Source organism: Gouania willdenowi, chromosome 7 (genome assembly GCF_900634775.1).
Source record: "Gouania willdenowi chromosome 7, fGouWil2.1, whole genome shotgun sequence".
Taxonomy (NCBI): Eukaryota; Metazoa; Chordata; class Actinopteri; order Blenniiformes; family Gobiesocidae; genus Gouania; species Gouania willdenowi.
In genome coordinates, this window is record NC_041050.1 from 35,599,428 (window position 1) to 35,622,094 (window position 22,667).

Sequence of the window (22,667 nt, forward strand, 5' to 3'; positions counted from 1 at the left end):
CAGTTTTGATTAAAGTTTTCTGACCTACTGATGCAGATGCCCGGGTAAAATGAACACTTTCAAGTTTCGTACATATGTTTTATTTATCTTTTCTAAATGAAGAGTTTGTTGAAGTGTCTCTGGCACACTTATATGACTAATAACACACTGATAACACAGATTAGCTGTGTACAAAGAGTGTCTCATGAATATTGGGACCTTTCCTAACAGTGCACACGCGACATCATTCACATATGTCCTGCTGACGACCTAATATCTAAGCTCCAGGTCTTCCACACAAACACTGAAGCCACGCTAGCACAAAAACACCTTTGAGAAAGTAAAATGGCCGAAAGAGTGCTGATATGTACTGTTACTTCATTATAATTATGCACAAGTACAAGTAAGTCATACATAGTACAAGTAAAAAGTAACTTAATTAAATCTTGCATACAGTAAACATCTGATGTATAAACTTAAAAAGAAAGAGACCAGGTGTAGAAATGTAACAAATTACATAAGTAAAAGTTAAATCACCATAAAAGCAACTCAATTACAGTAACTTGAGTACTTGTAATCCATTACTTTCATATCTGTGACTTGGTATTAACAACATATCTTTAGTGATCTGTTGATTACAAATGTTATTGTGCCTACATGTTGGACTTTTATTGTTAAAAGATAGAAATTGCAGTTGATGTTGTGCGTGTACGGCAAAAAAAGAGGTTTCAATCCAATCAAGCCAATTTCTATGTATTTTGTTTATTTGTTACACATCCATATGGATTTTGTTCAATGGTCTATTCATAAACCATCAGTGTTGGGAACGTTACTTTAAAAAAGTAATTAGCTATAGTTACTCACTACTTGTTCCAAAAAGTAACTGCCTTAGTAACTGAATTACTCTATAATAAAAGTAACTCACTACCAAGGAAAGTAACTACTTGCGTTAAAAAAGTTGCTAAAAGAATTCAGATTTTTTTAGATGCGTGCGTCGTGAGGTGCTTCATTAAATTCGAGTTGCTTACAACGGATGTCGACAAAGTCTTCTCTCCTGGATATAATGAACACTTCACATGTACGTTCTTGCCTTTGACCATAATTAATTTAAAGTAGTGTTTGTATCGTCACCTCAAAAAACTTTTCATTGGACTGCTCCACGCTCGCCATCTCTGCTGATTCATCTAATCTGTACTGGCTGTGTGTGTGTGTGTGTGGCGCGTGTGCTGGCACACGTGTAAAAACACTGGCTCTGATTGGCTACCATGAAACATGACGCCGCCTTAGCCAATCGTAATCGCTCACCTTGTTTTTAACCCACCTCCTCACAACAGCTGCGTAAGAAGCCAGGGATGCTTTGGATTTATTCAATCAATGCATGTAACGCACCTCATTTAACGTTCAGTAACGTTAACGGCGTTGTAACGGCGTAAAAAGTAATTAGTTAGATTACCCCGTTACTGAAAAAAAAAACGCTGTTAGCTAACGCCGTTATTTTAAACGCCGTTATTCCAAACACTGTAAACCATTACATTAAAATAAAGAAATATTCACATGTAATTAATTACTTTTCTGCTTTTAAAACATACTTAAGTGCAAGTAAAATGACTACTAAAAAAACTACAAGTTTCCATCAAAGCAACTCAAATAAAGTAACTTGAGTACTTGTCTTTACTGTAAAATCACACACAATACAACAGACTTGTTGGTAATGTGTGTTTGATTTGTCACTGGCTGGTTCACGATATCAAACCCATCTCTCCAAAACTCCCTGCTGCACACAAACAAATAAACACATACACACACATAAACACACACATAAACACACATACCCCCTAAGCAGGAAATCCATGGTCAAGCCTTGTTTGTTTATCTTCTGGAGAAATCTCATCAGCGAGTCACTCTCCGTGGCTTTGGCCTTCTCAAGCATCATCGCAATCATGGTGTGTTGGGTCTGACCTCGCTATAAACCCTGGAAGCCCTGAAGAAAGCCTCTGCTTGTCCCAGGCACCGACCAATATATACATGCACTTAGCCTGCAAGTCACTGGAGACTTTTCACTTCTCTGTTTGGGCCAGCGCCCAAGCTTCTTCCACATGTGCACGAGTGCGACCCAAAATCTGCTGAAAAGCCTTAGCATGGATTTGCAGGGGCGAACACACACACACACACACACACACACACATGCATACAGATAGAATTATGGACTCACTCTGGCAAAATTTGTTTTCGTTTCTCCCCATTATGTTCCTGTGTTTACTTTGTTAGTGCCGTCATCCTTTAGAGCAGACATAGGCAACTGGTGGCCTGGGGGCCTCATGCGGCCCTCGGTCTAATTTCATGCGGCCGCCAACATACAAAATGATAGAAAAATACACAAAACAAAAGCAAGAATACATTAAAAAAAAATACAAAAACATTCAAACACTGTAGGAAAATGCAGTAAAAGACGAGAGAAAAACACAGAAATACTCCAACAACACACACAACTACAACAAAAATGAACAAAACGACAACAGTAATACACAGAAAATATATTAAATTACAGAACATGACAACAAAAGTACACAAAAATGACTCAGCAAATCCACAGTACTCACAAACAAGCAAAACAATGACAGAAAAACATAAAACTTACTCAAAAGAAATGCAAAATAACAGCACAAATACACAATATCACTCCAAAAAACATATATTTTACAGGGAAATTACACAAAAGGACTACAGAAATGCACAAAATACTTCACAGTGGGCAAGATGACAACAAACATACACAGAATGACAGAAAAACGCACAATTGCTATACAAACTCTTTGTTCTTTCCTGTATTAATGCTCAGATCGCTCATTAATGCTGACATGAATGTTGATCATGTGGCCCTCAGATCAAACAAACACATTTTTGTGTCCCCCGCTGTGATTAAAGTTGCCTTCCTCTGCTTTAGAGCAAATCGAGTTTCTTGCTTTGAAAATGTAACATTAAGCCACATAAAAGTTACTAAACCACCAAGTTTACAATAAAATATGCAAATGGTTAAAGCATTTAGCCAGATCCTGATAAGCTTTATGAAATTTACCCGCCAGCTGTCAGTCATCACATGACAATATCTCAGCGGTAACTGTCCAGTAATGCACTGATGTGTTGAGAGATCCTCCAGCTCTCTGTTTTTCTGTGTCCTTTGCTACCTACCAAAAGGAATTCCTGGTTTGAATTAGGAGTATATAAAGAGGGAATGACAGTGTGGTCTGGAAAACGTTTCAAAATACACAAATTCAGTTTGTAAGTGGAAATAGAGATACAAAACATATGACGCTGCTCAGCTGAAAAAGGCAAGATCAGATTCATGCAGCTCTTTGCCCTAAACATTTAGAAATGCAATCGCTGTGCACAGGCGACACCCGCACTTTCATTCATCACTTTTTACAGAGGAATTCATTTTTGAAAACGTATTGGTCAATTCATTTGATTGAATGGTGATCAGACCAATCACAGCCAGACATTTGACAAAACTGCTGTTCCAAAAAGCTAAACAAAGAGTTAACAGCGATGAGTAAAGTGACAAAAATGAGTAAAAGGTGGTAAAAAAAATATGGTCCAAAAGTGGCGAAAACAGTTAAAAATGACTAAAATGAGCAAAAAGCAGTCAAGAGTGGCAAAAAATTGACAACAAATGGATAAAAGTGTCAAAAATCACTTGCATAAATTCAGAAAAAGAGATTTTTTTTGGCAAAAGGAAGCTAAAATCTGAAAAAACTAAAAATGGGACATAGGAAGTTGAAAAATGGCCAAAGAAAACAGTAAAAAAAAAAAGTGTTCAAAAATGTACCCCTTTTAAGGAGCAAAATGTGGCAAACAATCGTGAAAATGGGCAAAGATGTGGAACAAAAAGAGGCAAAATTTTAGAAAAAAAGGAAACACGTGTTAGCTATTGGGCAAAATGTAGCTTATTTGAATGAAAAGTGGCAAAGAAAATGGTTAAAGAAGTGTCAAAAATTGGATAAATGTGGCAAAAAGAACAAAAATTAGGAAAAAGGGACATTTATATTGCTAAAGTCTGAAAAAAGTGTCAGAACTTTTTGAAAAGGGACAAAATCAGGACAAAGGAAGTTGAAAAATGGCCAAAGAAAAAGATAAAAAGGGGTTAAAAAAGTTTCCCTCTTTTAAGGTTTTCTGGGGAAATAATAATTCAAATGAAGACACAAAGAGCCACATGTTGAGTATCACTGACTTAATAACAGCTTTATCATAGTTTTAGTAAATGAATTTAATAAACTCAAAGGAGTCGACGGTTGCCTATACCTTTAGAACACCCTCACTGTTCAAATCGCTGCTCCACCCCTGGATGTATAGATATCTCTCTCAGAAAATAATGAAAAGTGTTCGTGACATGACCTTTGATTCGATCTGCATGCCCCCAAGTGAAGACCTAAATCTTCCTCCCATAACCTTATGTTTGCTAAAAGGCAATATGTGTCATGGGAAGTATAGGAGATCATTAAAAATAAAGCAATATTCTTTTTCCTGCTGCTCCCACATGTCGATAAACTGCAACCTTTATCAAAATGAAGAAGGAAGATGTGATATATCATCATCGGAAAGGCGAGCCGCAGCAGCTGCCAGTGCTGTGTTGGCAATCCTCTTAGCCAAAAGGTACGGTTATTTATTGGGCTTCAATCCCGCGGCTGTCATTGAATCTGCTCGTTGGAAGATCTATCGGCCCGCCCTTATTCACTTATGATTATTACTGATCATCTGCCCAAATGACTTATCAATAAAGCAGAGGCCAAGCAGATAATTTATCTGTACTGTTCTGTCAATACCAGGTTCAGAATCAACAGCCTTAAAAGGATGAGGGTTGGCGTGAACATCAGGTGACAAATAGTCGTAAATATGATCCTTTTTAAAACATTAAAGAAATTCATCCGTCCACCTCTTTGATTATCAGCTCAATATGATTTTATATTAATGTGCTGCTTTTTATCCCACATTTGTCATACATAAAATACTCAAGTACAAGTAAAAAGATGCTCAATTATATCGTGCTCCATTTAAAAGTTACTAGTTACTTGTGTTTCACCTCCCACGTTTATTTTTGGTCATAAATCTTGCCACAATTCCCTTGCATACAGTAAACATCTCATGTATGTAAACTTTAAGGTTTGTCAAAATGTACAATGCTTTTTTTACATAAAATAAAATGTATGAACTCGTTGATCAGAAATGGCATAACTATGGATTATTTGATTGTCGTCTGGTCATTTAATTTTTTCTGGTTTCACAATGTTCATTGATCATTTTAAAAGAAAAAATGATCATTTACTCAGTAACCGTTGGGTGTAGAAATGTAACAAATGACTTTACTTCTTATGAAACGTACTTAAGTACAAGTAAAATGACTGATTTAGAAATATACTCAAAAAAGAAGAAGTACCAATAAAACCAAATCAATTACTGTAACGTGAGTACTATTCTATAGAATACTATGGAAAAATTAACTATAGAAAGTAATGATGGAATGAACAAGTCTAAATAACACATTTTAAAGAATCAGTAGAAAGAAACAGTATGTAGTACGGTGTTTTTCAACCTTGGGGTTGTGACCCCACTGGGAGTCGCTTAGAATTCAAATGGGGTCACCTGAAAAGTCTAGTTATTAATAATAATAATAAACCAATTAAAAGTATATTCTTAATCTTTATCAAATTAAAACACAACACACAATCTTAAACAACAATATTCTAATCTATACGTTTTAGTTTCTCAACAAAAAATCTAGTTTAAATACAATTTTGTATAAAAATACCTGAGCTGACACATCTTGTCACTTTGTGCACTAATCCTCTCCACTAATCTGTATTTGTACCACAACAAAAATGATCAAACACGTATCATAGGAAGGTAAAAAAAAGAGTTTCTGGGGTCACCAGAAGTTTGTGATATCAAAACGGGGTCACACCTACAAAAAGGTTGGGGACCACTGATTTATTGCCTCCTGAGTGGATTTATTTCTATATTTTTTTTTATAATTTCCAGTTTTCTCCTGTCTGATGTGGGACCAACACTGACTCTTGTATTATCAGTTCATGTTCTAATCATTACAGTGTTCCTCAAATGGTGGTATGTGTACTCCTAGGGGTGAACGATGGCACTACAGGGGTACTTGAGCAAGAGAGAGACAGAGGAAAACTAACAAATAAAGTGTCAGTCTTGGTTTCACCCCAGGCGTGATATAGAAAAAAACTATAGGAATAAATCTATTCAGGAGCCACTAATTCAGTGTTTTTCAACCTTGGGGTCGGGATCCCATGTGGAGTCGCCTGGAGTTTAAATGGGGTTGCCTGAAATTTCTGAAAAACTAAAATAAATTTTTTGAAATGTTCTTCTAGTTCAAGTAACATGCTAAAAAATAATAATATCTGAGCTCAAACATGATCAAAAACTAGTTCTAGAAAAAAAATGTCTGAGGACGCCAGAAATTCTTGATGTCAAAATGGGGTCACGACCCAAAAAAGGTTCAGAACAACTGCACTAAACACAGTTTCTTTCCACTTATTTACAAAATTAGATTCTTTAAAATGTGTTTTAGCGCTCATTCATTCTATCATTATGCTCTATAGCTGTTTTTAAATGGGTTTTTTTAAGCGAAATGCTGTCGTCGGACAAAGGGGGAACTTGGATTCAGATTTAAGAGAATGGGTTTGAGTTTGAGAACCACTGATCTAATCAAATGATCAGATTCATCATCAATGATTATCTTTTCTAACTAAAAATGGACATCAAACTTCATATTTTTAACACTTTTGTTTATTAATTCTCCAGTTTTTCTCTCTCAAGTACCCCTGTAGTGCCATTGCGTACCCCTATTTGAGAAACACTGCAATCCTGTATTGGCAGCATCACTTTTCACCCAAAACATTCATTCTAACTTCTTATCTTTCGAAGTCCGGATGTAAATATTTGATTCATTTTTAGCCAGCATGTGTCATGTAGACTGCATGTTCCTGCAGGACCAGTGAATCAAACAATCTGTTAAAAAGGATGAGACAAGCCTGTCCAGAGTCAATGATTAAACCCTCACTCAGGCATTTTCTTCATAAATCACATAAAGACTCTGAGGACGTACCGGGTCAAAGCTGGTTCAGTAAATATCAGACGCTTGTGTTTGACAAGTGGCCGTGACTATGCAGCGCTGCACAATAGATGTGTGTGTTTGCCTTTAAAATCCAACCTTTGTGCACTAAGCTCTATCTCACCAACAGGTCCTGGGTCTGTCACAGGGCGCACCCTAACCCATCTGGATGGTAGGTTGGGCAACAGACTAATCTCTGGTGCTGCATGATAAGTGTGAGGCAAAGCTGATCAGACTTGTACATTACTGTGACACCACTTTATTTATTTTGATATGTAAAAGACATCTTAAAAACAGTTCAAACTAAATAAACTAGAGCATTAAGAAAGCGCAGACTTCTGCCAAGTAGCTCATGTCCACTCACATTGTGATTTAAAGGATACAACACGCACTTCCCTGCTACTACTACATTACCCATAAGCCACCGCGCTTAAAGGAGTAGGGACATCCACCTATGTTGTGATTTCTATGAGTGGCATTTTCTCATTTTTGGTAATTCAGAACATCACCTAAATGTAATCACCTGTTCCTTGTCTCATTATCAACATTTTCTGACAAACACAGTGTAAAACAATAAATTCCGCTCTGCGCTTCGCAGTTGGCGGAGGTAATAAACATGAAGAAATAATAACAAAGCAATGTCTTGCATTCTCAAATTCTTACGGATCTCAGTTTACATGAATGAAAAGGAAGAAGAAGGAAGAAGAAGTATAAACTTGTCTTTCTATCTTTAGTATCTTATCTAAACTTTAACAAAATCCCAATTTACTCACTCTTTGAAAACTAGAATGTGAATAAACAATCAATGCAATATAATACAGAAACCATGAAATAATAGTTTTTTTACATTAACCATACCTCCTTTACAAATAATATACCATATCTTGCAACTTTTTACTCGAAATAACAAGCAGATACCTGTAGTAATTAATGATCACCATATTGCTGAAGAACTATTTCTTTATGCTTCTTTTTAAACAGAATTATGGACAGAATCCCCCCAGTTTAGTCCTACAGATGGAAATACCAAAGCTTTTCATTGTTGTACGAACACTGCAACCCTCTAAATTTGATTTCCTTCTTAAATTACTACCATGTCTTTAAGCAGCGCCTCAAATATTAACGTCATTTAAAGCATTTGTTTAGGCCTACGATCACCATTTGTCTGTAGCATGTTCAGCAACGTTTTTATTGTGTGATGATAAAGGTGTACTTTCATTGTGATTGTGAAGTGGTAAGTGCTGAGGACGCATTTGAAAGGGTTTAAAAAAAGGATGCACGGAGCAGGAGTTATACTTTAAGTAAATAATTATTCAATAGTAAAAAATAAAACATAAACGTCAAAATTTGATTTTTTAACTCTGATTCAGTAGATCTGCTTAGTCTTTACTCTATAACACTGTAAACAGAACATACAAATACATATTAGTGTTCTCATAAATAGAAAATACCACTATACAAAAAGTCTGCTCGCTTCATGCTAACGTCTATGGGAAAACCCATGTATATGCTCATGCTAACATTTATCGTGATTGCCGGTGATTTATTTAACACACAATTGATGCTTATCTTTCACAAACACACATTTAAACATACTCACAAGCATATGTTTTTTCAAGCCGAAAATACAAGAACTTAGTTAGTAGAGACCAGTAGGCCATGGGCTTTCAAGATGGCAAATTTCAACTACTATGGCAACAGTGGTACGTCAAAACACACAAACTCACCCAGACCTTTACAGTTTATGACATGATTCCAACAGGAAACGACCCCAACGTACAATGTATTACATAGACAGCACAAGGAGTGTGTGTTTTTTTATTTGTTTAGCATGAATAAATGATACCTTTTGTCTTTTGTGTGAATACATTAATGGAATCAGTTTATTTAAAACTATCTTATACAAACTGTATTGTTTTGATGCCATAATTTGCCTTAACACACTGTGCATTGTATCAATTTTTGAATCGAGGATCGCTTCGATCGAGAATCGGTTAAAACGAGAATCGATTTGGAATCGAATCGTGAGACACCCAAAGATTCACATCCCTATCAGACATAACTCAAGAAATAAATCAACACACAAGACTAACAAAAGCACATACACACCAACTAAATAAGAGTTTGAACTAATAACCCAAAGAACTTAATAGCCTAGATCGTGACACTTTATACCTTTTGTTTTCTTATCGTACGCTACCATATGGATTGAGAAGCTTTTTTAAGATGGGTTTTTTTTTTTAAATAAATACTGCCGCTTTGGGTGAATATCATTGATAGAAATTCTGGGAAGGCCAAAAATAGCTTATGTTCCTCACATATAAGATGTGGAACCCTGTTTCGCAGGAAAGGAACTGCTTTATTATCAAGAAATTGAAATAAACAAAGCAGTAAACTGTAAGCCCTGGTAGTTAATGCAGATTTTGCTGCCTCATAGGCAGGAGTGAGTTAAGTTTTCCACCAACAGTCATTCAGTGAGAAATTAGGAACGATAGATGGATGGATGAATGGATGGATGCATGGTATATTCCCGTCCTCTAAGAACAGATTTTAGCTTCTGTCTCATGTTGTCTGGAGTTCATTCCTCTGTCTGAACATTCCCTGTCGATTGCTCCCAACTGAATGTGAAGATCAATAATCCATCCAGTGATTTGCCACCACAATGAAGTTTTGTCAGAATGCAAAGAAACTAAAGCATTCCCAATAAATGCGTAGCAAAACTTTCAATTTGTGGTTTTCTTCCTGTGGCTCTTGGGTTGTCAGTCGAGGCCCTGATTCAAAAAGCCCTGAGGTTTGTGTGCAGTTGGTTTTTTTGGAAACTTGTGGCTTTGTGACATCCATGGCCATCTTCTGGGCCGTGGAGCTGTATTGCCTCACATTTACCAGAGTTGAGGAGAATTGTTTTTGGCAACAGCATGCTAACATTTTCCTACGATGCGAAGCTTCAAGTGGGGCCCTCGATTTTTGTCTCACCAGTGTCGATGTTTTCGAGGAAGCTTTGCATGGTTCTGATCTCCTGTGGTTACTGGAGCTACTTATTCATCCTTGTCATTGGAGAATCGTTTAAAGATTACTGCATTGGTCATTCTTTCAGGGGCTAAATTTAGCAGCGTATGTAGCCACCACATGTTCTTAAGGGTCCTGTGTGGACTGGATATCTATTCTTCTGTATTTTCACAGAGGTGTAAAGAGTACTAATATATCATACTCAAGTGGAAGTACAAGTACATCATACATAGAACACAAAAAAAAAGTAGCTACTCAAAGTGAAAGACACTACTTACTTTCACCCCAATCTTGCCATGATTCCCTTGCATACAGTAATTATTTTCCACAAAGGCATCTGTATGAAATCTTATAAGAGGTTTGTCAAAATGTACAATTCTTTTTTAAAATAACACCAATGAATTAAATTTAAAATAAAGAATAAAAATTCCCAGGCTCTAACTATAGCTACATTTATGAACTCTAAAACTGAGAAAATAACAGTTACGTTTAATCTGATTGGACTACTATGATGTGATGCATTTGATTGTTGTCTGGTCATTTCATTTTTTTGTAGTTTCACAATGTCTGTTAAACATTGTAAAACAAAAAAATAATGGAATAATCAGCTACGGTTGGGTGTAGAAATGTAATGAATTACTTTACTTCTTTAAAAACGTAATTAAAGCTGGGGTATGTAAGGATTTTTGGCGCCATTTGGTCAAAAATCCATAATCATCTTTGAGCATTTTGTAATCCAAAGTGTTCTGAGTTGACAGTGAATCTCATTTCCTTCTCCTGGCTCTGTAAAAGACATTTATAAATCCAGGAGCATTACGCTGGAATCAGAGATCTTTCTACAAACACGTGTGCTCCATGGGTTGTTTTGGGCAATACTATTGGCTGCTCGACTGAAGTCAGGCGCATTCACGTACAAATGCAATGGAGGTTGTTCCAACAGAAGTATGCTAGTTTAGAAAAAGCAGTTACACAGCAAATCAAGTGGGAAAAAAGCAGGCTGATATGTAGAAGCAACAGTCTAAAGCCACAAACATAAGGAGAACAAAAAGATAAAGTCCCTACATTTGTCACTAGTCTCTATGGAGAAAAAAGTTGATAAGAGCGTTCACAAAGTTAATAGGTAAGGGAGGCTAAGTTTCAGTTTTGGTTTCAAAACGGAGCGGAGAGAGGATTCTACAAACTGCAGCTTTAAGTACAAGTAAAATTACTGATTTAGAAATATACTTTTAAAAAAAAGTACAAGTACCCATAAAAGCAACTCAATTACAGCAACATAAGTACTTGTAATCTGTTACGTTCACCTCTGTATTTTCAAATAAGAGAGTTTTTGGAATTACTCTGAGATTTTGCTGGGTCATGGGTTTCAGGCTGTGACTGATCTTGTATAAACATGAACTGAGTCCTCTTGGTTAGTCTCACTCCCCATGTTGTGTTTTCCTAAAGACGCTTGGTCATCACGGCATGTCAATATGAATAGTGCTAAAGTAGTGTTGAAAAACTCCTGACTCTGTCCAATAACAAGAGCTGGACGATGGAATAATAATGGTGGGGTTTTCCTTCTCAACCAGTACGAAAGCTCACGTCACTAAAATGATGGGATACACACACAGATGTGCTCACACCTATGTAGACGTGCACACTAGCGTTCCATGTGCACTTAATGAGAGTCTGGACAGGCACTGGGTGGAAGCGTTCTGCAGGTGGCTGCACTTTCATCAAACCACCACTCAGTTTGTTTAGTTTTCAGGTCATATGGGCCCAAAAAGGTACGCTTGTGCGCCCAGACAAACATCTTTTAATTACTCTCACTTCAGTGTTTTCTCTTTTCCATATAAGACACATTGACATGTCAGCATTCAGCAGGTTAGATACAGGACAAATGGACAATTTTTACCTCCTTGTGTGTCTCGCGGAAAATGCTTCTGACTCGACATAGGCCAGTTTGTGTTTGAACCTGTCTCTGCAAGTCTGATTAAAAGTCATTTTGAGTCGAAGGTGACACGTGCAATAAATCATACCTGCATTGGTTGGTGGCTAATCACATTTTCCTCTCCTATAATTTGCCTATTTATTTGTTTGTGGCAAAGCTACAATAATTCCAGTTCAGCATGTTTGTCAGTGGAAGTTCTGCAGGTGGGTAAAACCAGAGGTGAAAGTAATGGATTACAAGTACTCAAGTTACTGTAAATGAGTTGCTTTTATGGGTTCTACTTTTTAGAGTATATTTCTAAATCAGTAATTCAACTTTTACATTTTAGAAAAGTAAAGTAATTCATTACATTTCTACACCAAACAGCTATAAGTAAGTAAATTATTATTTTTTGTAGTTGTTTCTTTATTTACATTAATTGGTCTCTTTGAAGAGACCATTGAACATAATCCATATGGATGGGTAAGAAATAGACAAAATACATAGAAATGACACAACATCAACTGCAATTTATATCTTTTCACAATAAAAGTTATTTGAGCATGATCATTTTTTTTTTTTTTAATTGAATTCATTGGTGTTTTGTTTTTAATAAATAATATTTTGACAAACCTTTTATTTTGTATAGATGCCTTTGTGGAAAATAAATTAAGTTCCAATTGTGCAAGATTTGGTGTCTTCCTTTTTAAGTTTATACATGTGATGTTTACTGTATGCAAGGGAACCGTGGCAAGATTCATTACCAAAAACATACATAGAACATATCTATTGTATCTTTTTATTTGGATATCCATTAACTTTGACTAGAGCCATTGCTATTCTTCCTGGAGTCCACGCCAATACAATTTACAACAATTTTTAAAAATAAACAACATTCATACAGTCGGACCTCGTTCCAATTAACAATTCCTGCAACATGTGGCTTTAACATCAGATGTTTCCTTATTTAGCAATGTACATATACAATATATCAATATTCATGTACAGTTATTTATCAATATATATATATACACATATAGTTCACATAAAACTAATCAAACTTATCCTAATTAATTGTGTTTAGTATCTTTGATTATACATCATCAGACACATAGAGCTGTTTTTTAATACATTTTCTTCCAGTAGTTTTTTTAATCTAAATGTTAGGGGTGAAAGTAAATAGTAACTTTGAGTACCTTTGAATTCAGCAAATTTTTACTTGTACTCAAGTATTTTATGTATGACTTACTTGTACTTGAGTACAATTTTAATTGAGTAACAGTACTTCTACTTCTGAGTAAAACTATCTTCACCTGTCACTATCTTAAATCTGCTGATGTTGTGCATGCCTCTCTTGTTACCATGGAGATGCCTGTTTACAAAAACACAAAACAAAAAAGGCCCGAATTGGATTTTAATTTAAGAAAATGCAGATTTGTTCTTTTTTAAAAAAAAAAAAAAAAAAAAAAAATCTTTGAATTAAAACACAAGAAACTCTGTAATTTGTATATTTCAGAGAGGGATTCAAAACACACACACACACGTACACACACACATAGACACTGTTCCGACCCCCCACTCTAAAGCTGAAAGACATTAAGGCCTCACTAAAACCACTCATGTCGGCTTGGATGTCTTCGGGAGTTTTAGGTTACTCTTCCACAATTTGATACACACACATATTTACACTTGGCTTGTAGCAGAACAGAAAAAGAGGGAAAGTCCAGAGATCGTCCTATACTTGTCGAACGCCTGGTAGCATTTTAGATGACCCAGCCAAGCTGTTGGTTTTCTAAACTGTTGCAGCTGGTTTTGTGAGCTAGAAGAACAGCAGAGACCCCCCCCCCACCCACACCCATCACTCCTCCCCCTCCCCAACCCATTGCTTCTGCACTCTTTCTCACTGTCAGTTGCATTCTCATGTTTTGTGTTCAACAGTCTATTTTTTTACTACACAATGGGACATATCAACCCAATTTTCATTTTTCAAAATGTTTTTTTTTTTTGTTTGTTTGTTTTGTCGTCTGTTTGGTGGTAGATAACTCTTATATTTGTTCACAGAAAGTCAAAAAATCTAGGCCCATCAAACTCTCAAAAAATTTATTAATTAATCCTCCTGTTATCCTTTGGGTCATTTTGACCCCATTCAATGTTTATCATTTAATAAATAATAGTTGATTTTCCTAATTTTATGGTTACAGTTGATTAAGCATAACATTATCATAATGATATTTTTTTCAATCTGCTGAACGCATTTTACATGCATTGATAATCCTCTGTGGTCATTTTGACCCCAAGCTGTCTTAGATGTGTAAAACTTGTCTAACTGTGTATTGCAAGCAATCTGCTCTCTCTCTCTCTCTCTCTCTCTCTCTCTCTCTCTCTCGCTCTCTCTCTCTCTCTCTCGAAAATGCCCTCAAAGAAAAACGTTTACTGTCAATGAGGTTTTGGAACAGCTCTTTCACAGTGACAGTGAAGTAGAGGAGAATAGCTCTTGTGTTTGTTTACAGAAAGTCTGAAAATCTAGGCCCTAATAATATTTAATTAACCATTCTATTATCCTTGGGGTCAATTTGACCCCTTTCAATGTTCATTATTAAAAAAAAAAAAAAAAAAAAAGTTCACTTCAGTTGTTTGTTTTGGTTTTTCCTAATTTGATGCTGCAGGAAATATCAATATCATCACCACAACCAATAGGGTTCATACTCTTGTGGTAATTAATATTGTCAGTAAATTTGAGAAGATTTAAATAAAAACTATTCAAGATAAATTAATTCTAATTTAAAAGCTTGGCTGGATGGTGGCGCTAGAGAATAGGTCAAGGTTTTATTATTTATATATGTATATTATTTATTTGTATTCAACAAATAAACTAAAAAAAAAAACTCCTTTTCTTGAAGCAAATATCCCTGGGGTCAGATTGACCCCAAGGGTAAAATATATAATATTTGAGGATAATAGAAGGGCTAAAACACACAGAGAAGGTATATATGTGATTTCCACTTACTGGCCGTTTGAACATCATTACTTCATCAAGGACACATCTGTCAAACTCAAGGCCCGGGGGCCAAATCTCACCCTTTACAACATCAAAATTCGGCCCGCAGAATAAAGTTGGAAATACAGAATTATCAGCCCTTCCAAATACATATGAATTAATGAATATCTACGGCATTTGCCAGGGCTGACAGTTTCCCCATGCTTTTATCACATGATGGCAGTCATTTTTAATCGCAAATTGTTGAAAAAAAATGTCTTTTCGAAAATTTTTGCATTTTTATTAAAATTCTTCCACAAATTTTTCCCAAATTGACTAAAAATTGGTCACAAACTCGAGGAAATTCAAATATTGGATATTGTTTGTAACTTCCATTACTTTACATATATTTATAGCAGAATAATTGTTTTCCCGCCTAAAATGTGTGGCCCATTTTTGATTAAACTGGTCCGTATTTGGCCCTTAAACTAAAACATGTTTGACTCCTCTGATCTTGGGAATCATGGTGTCTGGTGCTTCTTTTCTCATCGGGTTGAATCTTGAATGAGTTGAAGGAAATACAAAGTGAGGGTAAAGCACACAGGGCTTTCAGGGAACTGTTCCTCTCTTTGACTGCAGAAAAAATGTAGTCTAACAGATAGATTCATTTAGAGAGACTCATATGTGGGCATGACAGAAAGTCCCACACACAGTCCATAATCACTTCCTGTGAACTGAGGCCTTCTTTAGAAAGGTGAATAAAAGAGGTTGCTGTACTCATGGTTTGCTTGGTTTTCATTGGGAGATCCCATCGCCGATAAATGTCTCATTCCCAATAATGATTGGACCGCAAGGTTAAAGAAACTTTAATATGTCAGCTCTAATATAAAGGCAGCAAGTCTTGTCACAACACGCTAACAACACGTCTACTGTTAGAAGGCCTCATGGGGAGGATCGGGAGCAGGAACCGGATGGCTCCGATAGGCAATGTGTCTACGCTCCAGGGAGTTTTATTGGCTTAATTTACCTTAAACTAAGTAAAGTACTATGCTGATCCTCCACCACACCTTTAACTGCTCTAAAAACAGTCTGGATCTCCTCTTTGATCTTCCTTTGGCATCAATGGGCTTCAGAGAGGGAGAGAAAAAGACAGACAGGCCAAGAGACTGAAATGGCCTCTCATTGCAGCGACGCAGCCCCATCTCTTCATCATTCCGCACTTCCTTCATTTCCTCTGGCAGACACTGAGAGCATTCTACCACCCCATCTGCCCCAGTAAATATTGCTTGAAGGCTTAATTACACAACACACACACACTGACACACATACCCAGTAAAATTTCCTGAAACGCTGAAGCAGGGAATTAGCGTCAAGCGTGGGGCATTCATTCATCTGAACGTGTGCAGTGTTATGTTTGGTTCGGAGTGTGTTTTTGTGACCTCTCGGTCCATTATTGTATCCCTTTGGTCACATTCACAGCTCAGAAGGTCTGTGTGATGAACTGTGAACACCCACAATTGATTCTGACGTCCTTTGAAATGCTGGAATCAATATTCTTTTATATGCATTGCTTCATTTTTGTTTAGTTTTTTTGGTTTTAGATGTTGGCCAAAGCTCAATTCATGTCATGTCAGGTATTGTGTAGCAAATTGCTTTTTAATGATATGAAATATAATTCTTTGCTTTTTTGTGTTTACACCAGATGATAAATGACCATGAGGAAGACTCTGCAGACAGCTGCATCAAAAAGGTAGGAATGGCTATTTGGCTTTATTATTCTTTGCCAGCTTGTCTTTGAGCTTTTTTTTTCTTGATAATAGTACGTACTGTATATATGTTAACATAAAGGTCACATTTTATTCTGTGTTTGGAAGTTACAGATGTAATCCAATGGTCACCCCATGTGGCAGTCATTACCTCCACCAAGGATGTAATATTTTTCCTGCTGATTATTTATGTGTTTGTCTGATAGCGGGATTAAATTTTAACAGATTATGAACACATTTTAACCAAAGATTAACTTTATGGCACAGAACACGTGTCAAACTCAAGGCCCGGAGGCCAAATCTGGCTCTTTAGAGCATCTAATTCGGGCCGCATGAGAAAGTAAAAGTGACAAATTGTGTAAATTACAAAAAAAGGGAGTTGTAGATATCTCAACCCTTCCAAATACACATGGATACACATTTACAAATGTCCCATGCTTATATCACATGATGGCAGTCTTTTTTTTTAATTTCTATTTTTATCTCAAACTGATGAAAAACTAAAAAAAAATCTAAATCCTGCAAACTTCCTCAAATTATTCTACTAAATTAAATAACAATTGTTCATAATATAAAGGAAATATAAGTGAATTTAAGTGTAAAGTCACCTATTGCTTGGTTATTGTCGGTCTCATATACTTTATATGAAATCTATTCCTGGAAGTGCAAACTAAGGCTCATTAATGTTAAAATTTCTCTGTGATCAAACTGGTCTGTATTTGGCCCCTGAACTAAAATGAGTTTGACACCCCTGTCATAGAAGATTCCATTAAGTTTTGGAGGGGATCCAGATCAGATTCTGGATCTGATTCTGGATCAGTTTCAATCCCTATCTCTCATCAAAAATCCAAATCTTGGTTTGTAATTGACTGATCTTTATGAAATCTGACTTTGGTATATCGCGTTGGTTCCTTAATAAACACCTCCAAGTTTCATTTAGATCAGATCTGTATTTCATCACAATTTTGATTTTTTAAAAATTGGGAGTTCCATACATTTGGACCTAATGGGAGGGGGTGGAAATTCCTTCCAAGCCTTTTAAAGCGTAAATTATCATGGTACCATGATCAGGATCACTGATCCAGATAACTGTCAAAATATCTGGCCAAGAGGGTATTTGGTGAATGACAGAGGTTTGTGCTCTCTGATTGCTCTTTTTTAAAATGTTTCTTATGTTTGTTGCATTTAAACCCTTGAGTTCATTGTATTTTATTTTTATTTGCTTATTTTTTCAAGGGACAATGCATATTAAAAACAAGAAAATGCTAAAAAAAAAAACAAAACAAAAACCTGTGAATATGCAGGACTGGAGCCAAAGCTAATTTCCATCTTCAGTTCCCCACTGGACCAATAGCCAGCCACATTACCTACACACTACAATTAATTAAACAAATCACCAACATCCGAGCACACTCATCTATTCTTAAGCGTTGGTTTCCAACTTTAAAATGACAAACACATGTACAGTATATTCACTCACACTAGATAAACACTGCATACTCACACAATATAAAAATCATATCTTTAAACAGCTAAAATACCATTATAATTGCAGTTCCCAGCTCTTATGCAAAAGTGCAGTCACGTGATTGTGCAAAGATGATTAAAAATCTTCACCCCGCCATGTAAACACTTTAAAATAAAGAATATCTTTATATGTTCCTGCTTTTGTTCAGAAAAGCAACGTGTGAGTAAAACAGAAAGATCTCAGAAGACAAAAGCACATTTTCTGCAATTTTGTCCATTTTGCCTGCATATTTCTTTCTACTAAGGAACAAAAACTTAACAGACATTAATATGCAATCCACTGCATTCCACACATGCACAGAAGTTCCTCACACCCACACAGAAGCACACACACCTAATGCTGTGACCGATACGACTCATTGACCAGCCACTGACCACTTTATGAGGTGATAAATTTATTGGAGAGGATGGGCAGTTTGTTTTTACAGTCAGTGTCAGCAGGTCAAGACACAACGGCCCAGGAGTTCATGTCCACCTAATGGTCTGTGAAAGAACAATGGCTGCAGTAGAGGACACACAAGCTTTGTGATCCAGAGCAGGGAGCTCCAACTCAGGCCTGTGACTGAGGGAAGATCAATGGTTGGTAATGGGATGGCAATAAGTCAAATACTGTAGCGTCTTATACAGTATCTACATCACATGTGTCCAACTCAAGCCCGGGGGCCAAATGTGGCCCTTTAAAACATCCAAATCGGCCCGTAGGGGAAAGTAAAAATGGCAAAACAAATAAACCAAATAATTGAGTTGTGGATATCACAGTAGGGTTGCAAAGGGGTGTAAAATATCTGCCAAATTTCCAAAAATTGTAAACTTTTCATGAGAATTATTTATTTAAATTAAGCAGAAATTGTGAGTAATTTTAAATCACCGTATCATGTCCAATCATAAATATTGGCATCCATGCAAAAATACACTTTAAAAAACATAACAGTTCAACAGATGTATTTGTTTATTGAATTTGTCCACAAAGTCAATGAAACTCAACAATATTTGCAGGGGTTTACAGTTTTCTCACGCTTGTAGAACCCAATGGAAGTCATTTTTACTCTTGAATTATTGAAACAAACCTAATTTTTCCAAAATCCTGCTCAATCCTCAAATTATTTTACAAACTTTCCCCAAATGTCAATCATATTGCTGCCTTTCACCCAGTGGCGGGCTGTGCATTTCACCCTTTGGCCTTCAGTGACATCCTACTTAGTCCAACCTAAATGAATACACCTCATAATACCATCAATATGGCATCACAGCTTGAGAATCCATACAGAATCACAAATACACATTACATCAACCTTAATATACTGTAGGTTGTTCAAGCAACACTTCATTTCCAGAGTATTTAAAATCAACAAGCTCGCATTCACATCTAAGAGTAGGAAACTAGAATCACGGATACTGGAAAACCTCAAAAATAAAAGCTGATTTTAAGAGATTAGTCAACAAAGTTTTAATAAGTCCACCAAAAGTATATAAGCTTGCACTCCTCCAATACATTGACTTTTCTGTGTATGTTTAGGCCAGCAGAGAATGCCTTGCTGGCCCTGACAGCCCACCACTGCTTTCACCGATTGCTTGGATATTGTCTGTACCTTATATACGTTACATACATGCTTTTATTTAATCTATACAGTACATGGAAATGCAAAGTAGGACAACAGTCTAAATTGTTTGATTCCCAACATCTGCGGCCCTCTTGAGATCAAACTTATTTGTATTTGGCTCCTGAAATAACATGAGTTTGACACCTCTGATCTACATCAAAATATATAAAGTAGTTTAAATGATTAAGTTTGCTGTTGGTCGAAATGAGCAAACCTTCATCTGAAGAATTGATCAGAAACTACTTAGTAATTCAAAAACATGCACCATTTTATTCACGCAGTCCGTCACAGGATGTCTTTTAGCACAGCCCTCACCATTACTTTAAAAGTCTACATCAGTGGGGCTTAAATTTATGACTAGTTTTTGTTCTTAAGAAAACAAAATCACGTAAATTTACTCATTTGCATTTTAGGTCAAGGGTCTTGTTGCTTCACCTTCTGTAAACAGCCTGGCAGGCATGTAAATCACGGGCTGCCGAGCTGATTTGAAATCCTACATTAGTCAATGAGCTTATTTTAAGAGTTAACCGCAGGTGGTTTGGGCTGTTCCATATTCCCCACATGTTCATACCATGTGGAAAAACCTACTTGGATTTATAAACTACCTCATCACCACCCTGAGAGTGAGAAAGACCTCTAGACTCCTCACTGGATCTGCACACGGGCACGGACACACCCAAACTGGAACACATGTACTCATGCACATACATGTGTGACAGGAGGACCATGAAGTACTAATAAAGTTTGGCCATCTAAACAACATATAATCAAACACAGTCTCATGTATGAGTACACACTGGGCCGGCCACGTGTTATTATGCAGAGTGTGCTTTGTGGTGAAGATCATCAAGCAGTGGACGACCACATGCCTGTTATGAATATGAATGAAATTATGCATGAGCCATTTCTTATGACATGACTCATTCAACACAGAAGGTATGAGCATATGCACGAGTTAACACATAAATGTGCTCACAAAAACACGGTCACCTCACCATGCAGCCATTAGCCTCGCTAGCTACGCCTGATTAAGACACAAAGGTAATTGTTGTGTAGGGTGCAACCCTTTAGCAGTGGTGATAGATGTGCTTTTGCTCATTTTCCCATTTCAGAGGTATCATCTTTAAGGTTTTTTTTTTTTTTTTTTTTTTAACAAATATATAAACAAGACCCCCGTGACCCTGAAAAGGAGCAAGTGGGTTTGAAAATGGATAGATGGATAAAGAGTGCCAAATATCCTCTTTGCCAGATATCGGCAGTTATCTGGATACCATCATCATTCACACTTTTCACACATTTAGGGTTGTAGAAAATGATACCGTACGTCCAAAATGTATGGAAACCTCAAATTTTTTTCGAAGAAATTGCGGAATCCTGAATGAATCTTGGTAGAGTGATGAAGGAACCAACCCGACATAGCTGAGTCAAATTTAATACAGATTTGACATTTACAAACTTTACCATTTTGCCAATGACAAGCGTTAGAGATTTTTCCATTTCTAAAACTGATCCATAATCTGTATATTGATCTGGATCCTCCCCAAAATGTAATGGAATCTTCCATGGTGTAAGTTCTACTTTTGGTTAAAAATTTGTCAAAGTCCGTTAAGTACTTTTGGCAGAATCATGCTAATAGGCAAACAAATTTAAAAAAAATGCTGATAACCCTAAGAATATGGTTAGAATACTTTCAGAAGTACGTATTTGTATAAGCTCGTGGCCTGGGCCTATGCAAAAAAGAGCAATACCAATAAAGGAACAAAATAATGTCTAAATAAGTGTGCTCACTCATATCTCATGGTTGTCATTATTTTGCCGTCCACCCATACAACCTAAAGTGGCAAAGATCTTTGTGTCCGAAAGCAGCTAAAAAGATCTGCTGTCTGAATCCCGTCTTTGCTTATTCATTCAATCGTCTTCGTTGCTTTTCATTCTCCTCTCCTTAACAGCAGACAGGCCAGTGTTGTTGTAGCTATAGATTGTGATCGGAAGCTATTGGCGATAGGATCAGGGATTGTGCGGCTCTGACTGGTCTGGCCATTCAAAACAGGACTATCTGTCTGTTTTTGCTGTCTAGGCTGTGCTTATGTATATTCTTTTTTAGACTCCCATCACACACTTAAGTCTCGAGGTGAGAAAGTTAATAGGGTTTTAGACGACTTGTGTTTCTCTTTGGATTCCTTAGACTTAGAGTGTTAGAGGGATACTAAGGAGGAAAAAGAGGACAGTGCGCACTGTGTGTGTGTGTGTGTGTGTGTGTGTGTGTGCGTGTGTGTGTGTGCGTGTTAATCCCCATCTTCAGAAGAGCGCGGCTGTCCATGCCGACGTGTGTAAACACTCCAGCAGATCAGATGGCAGATAATGATTTCCAGATAGACACCCTCCATTCGACCAGCCAGGAAAATCAATGAGCACTGATTGCTTTTTTCCCAAGACGATCATCTCCCCCCTAAGGCTACTATCTATCTCTCTCCTATTCTATCTCTCATTCTCACTCAATTTTCCATGTCTCTCTACAAGCCCCATTCATTCACCTCTCAATACCGCTGAGATTGAATCAATTCATGCTGCTTTTCACAGGGGATTTGCCGTGAAAAGATACAGAGAAATGTCTCTTTAAGATGATCAGGCCCTTGTTACTCTTTCTGTTTGGCCCCTCTTTTCCTATTAGTCTGACTTAAAGAGCCCATAACTGTTAGATGTATTTCTGTCTTGCCACACGTCACGAGCTGGGTTTCCATTACAGATTTGCGCAAAATGTAAGCGATATTTC

The 22,667-nt window shown here is 36.7% G+C and overlaps 1 protein-coding gene across 2 annotated transcripts in view; it reads left to right on the forward strand.

Moving 5' to 3' along the window:
- prdm16 (PR domain containing 16) overlaps positions 1 to 22,667 on the forward strand; it is a 288,115-nt gene that overhangs the window by 145,028 nt on the left and 120,420 nt on the right. For both annotated transcript variants that reach the window (XM_028452700.1, XM_028452701.1), the window contains exon 3: positions 16,703 to 16,750. In XM_028452700.1, the coding sequence (XP_028308501.1) occupies positions 16,703 to 16,750 (48 nt within the window). The remainder of the gene's footprint in view (positions 1 to 16,702; positions 16,751 to 22,667) is intronic.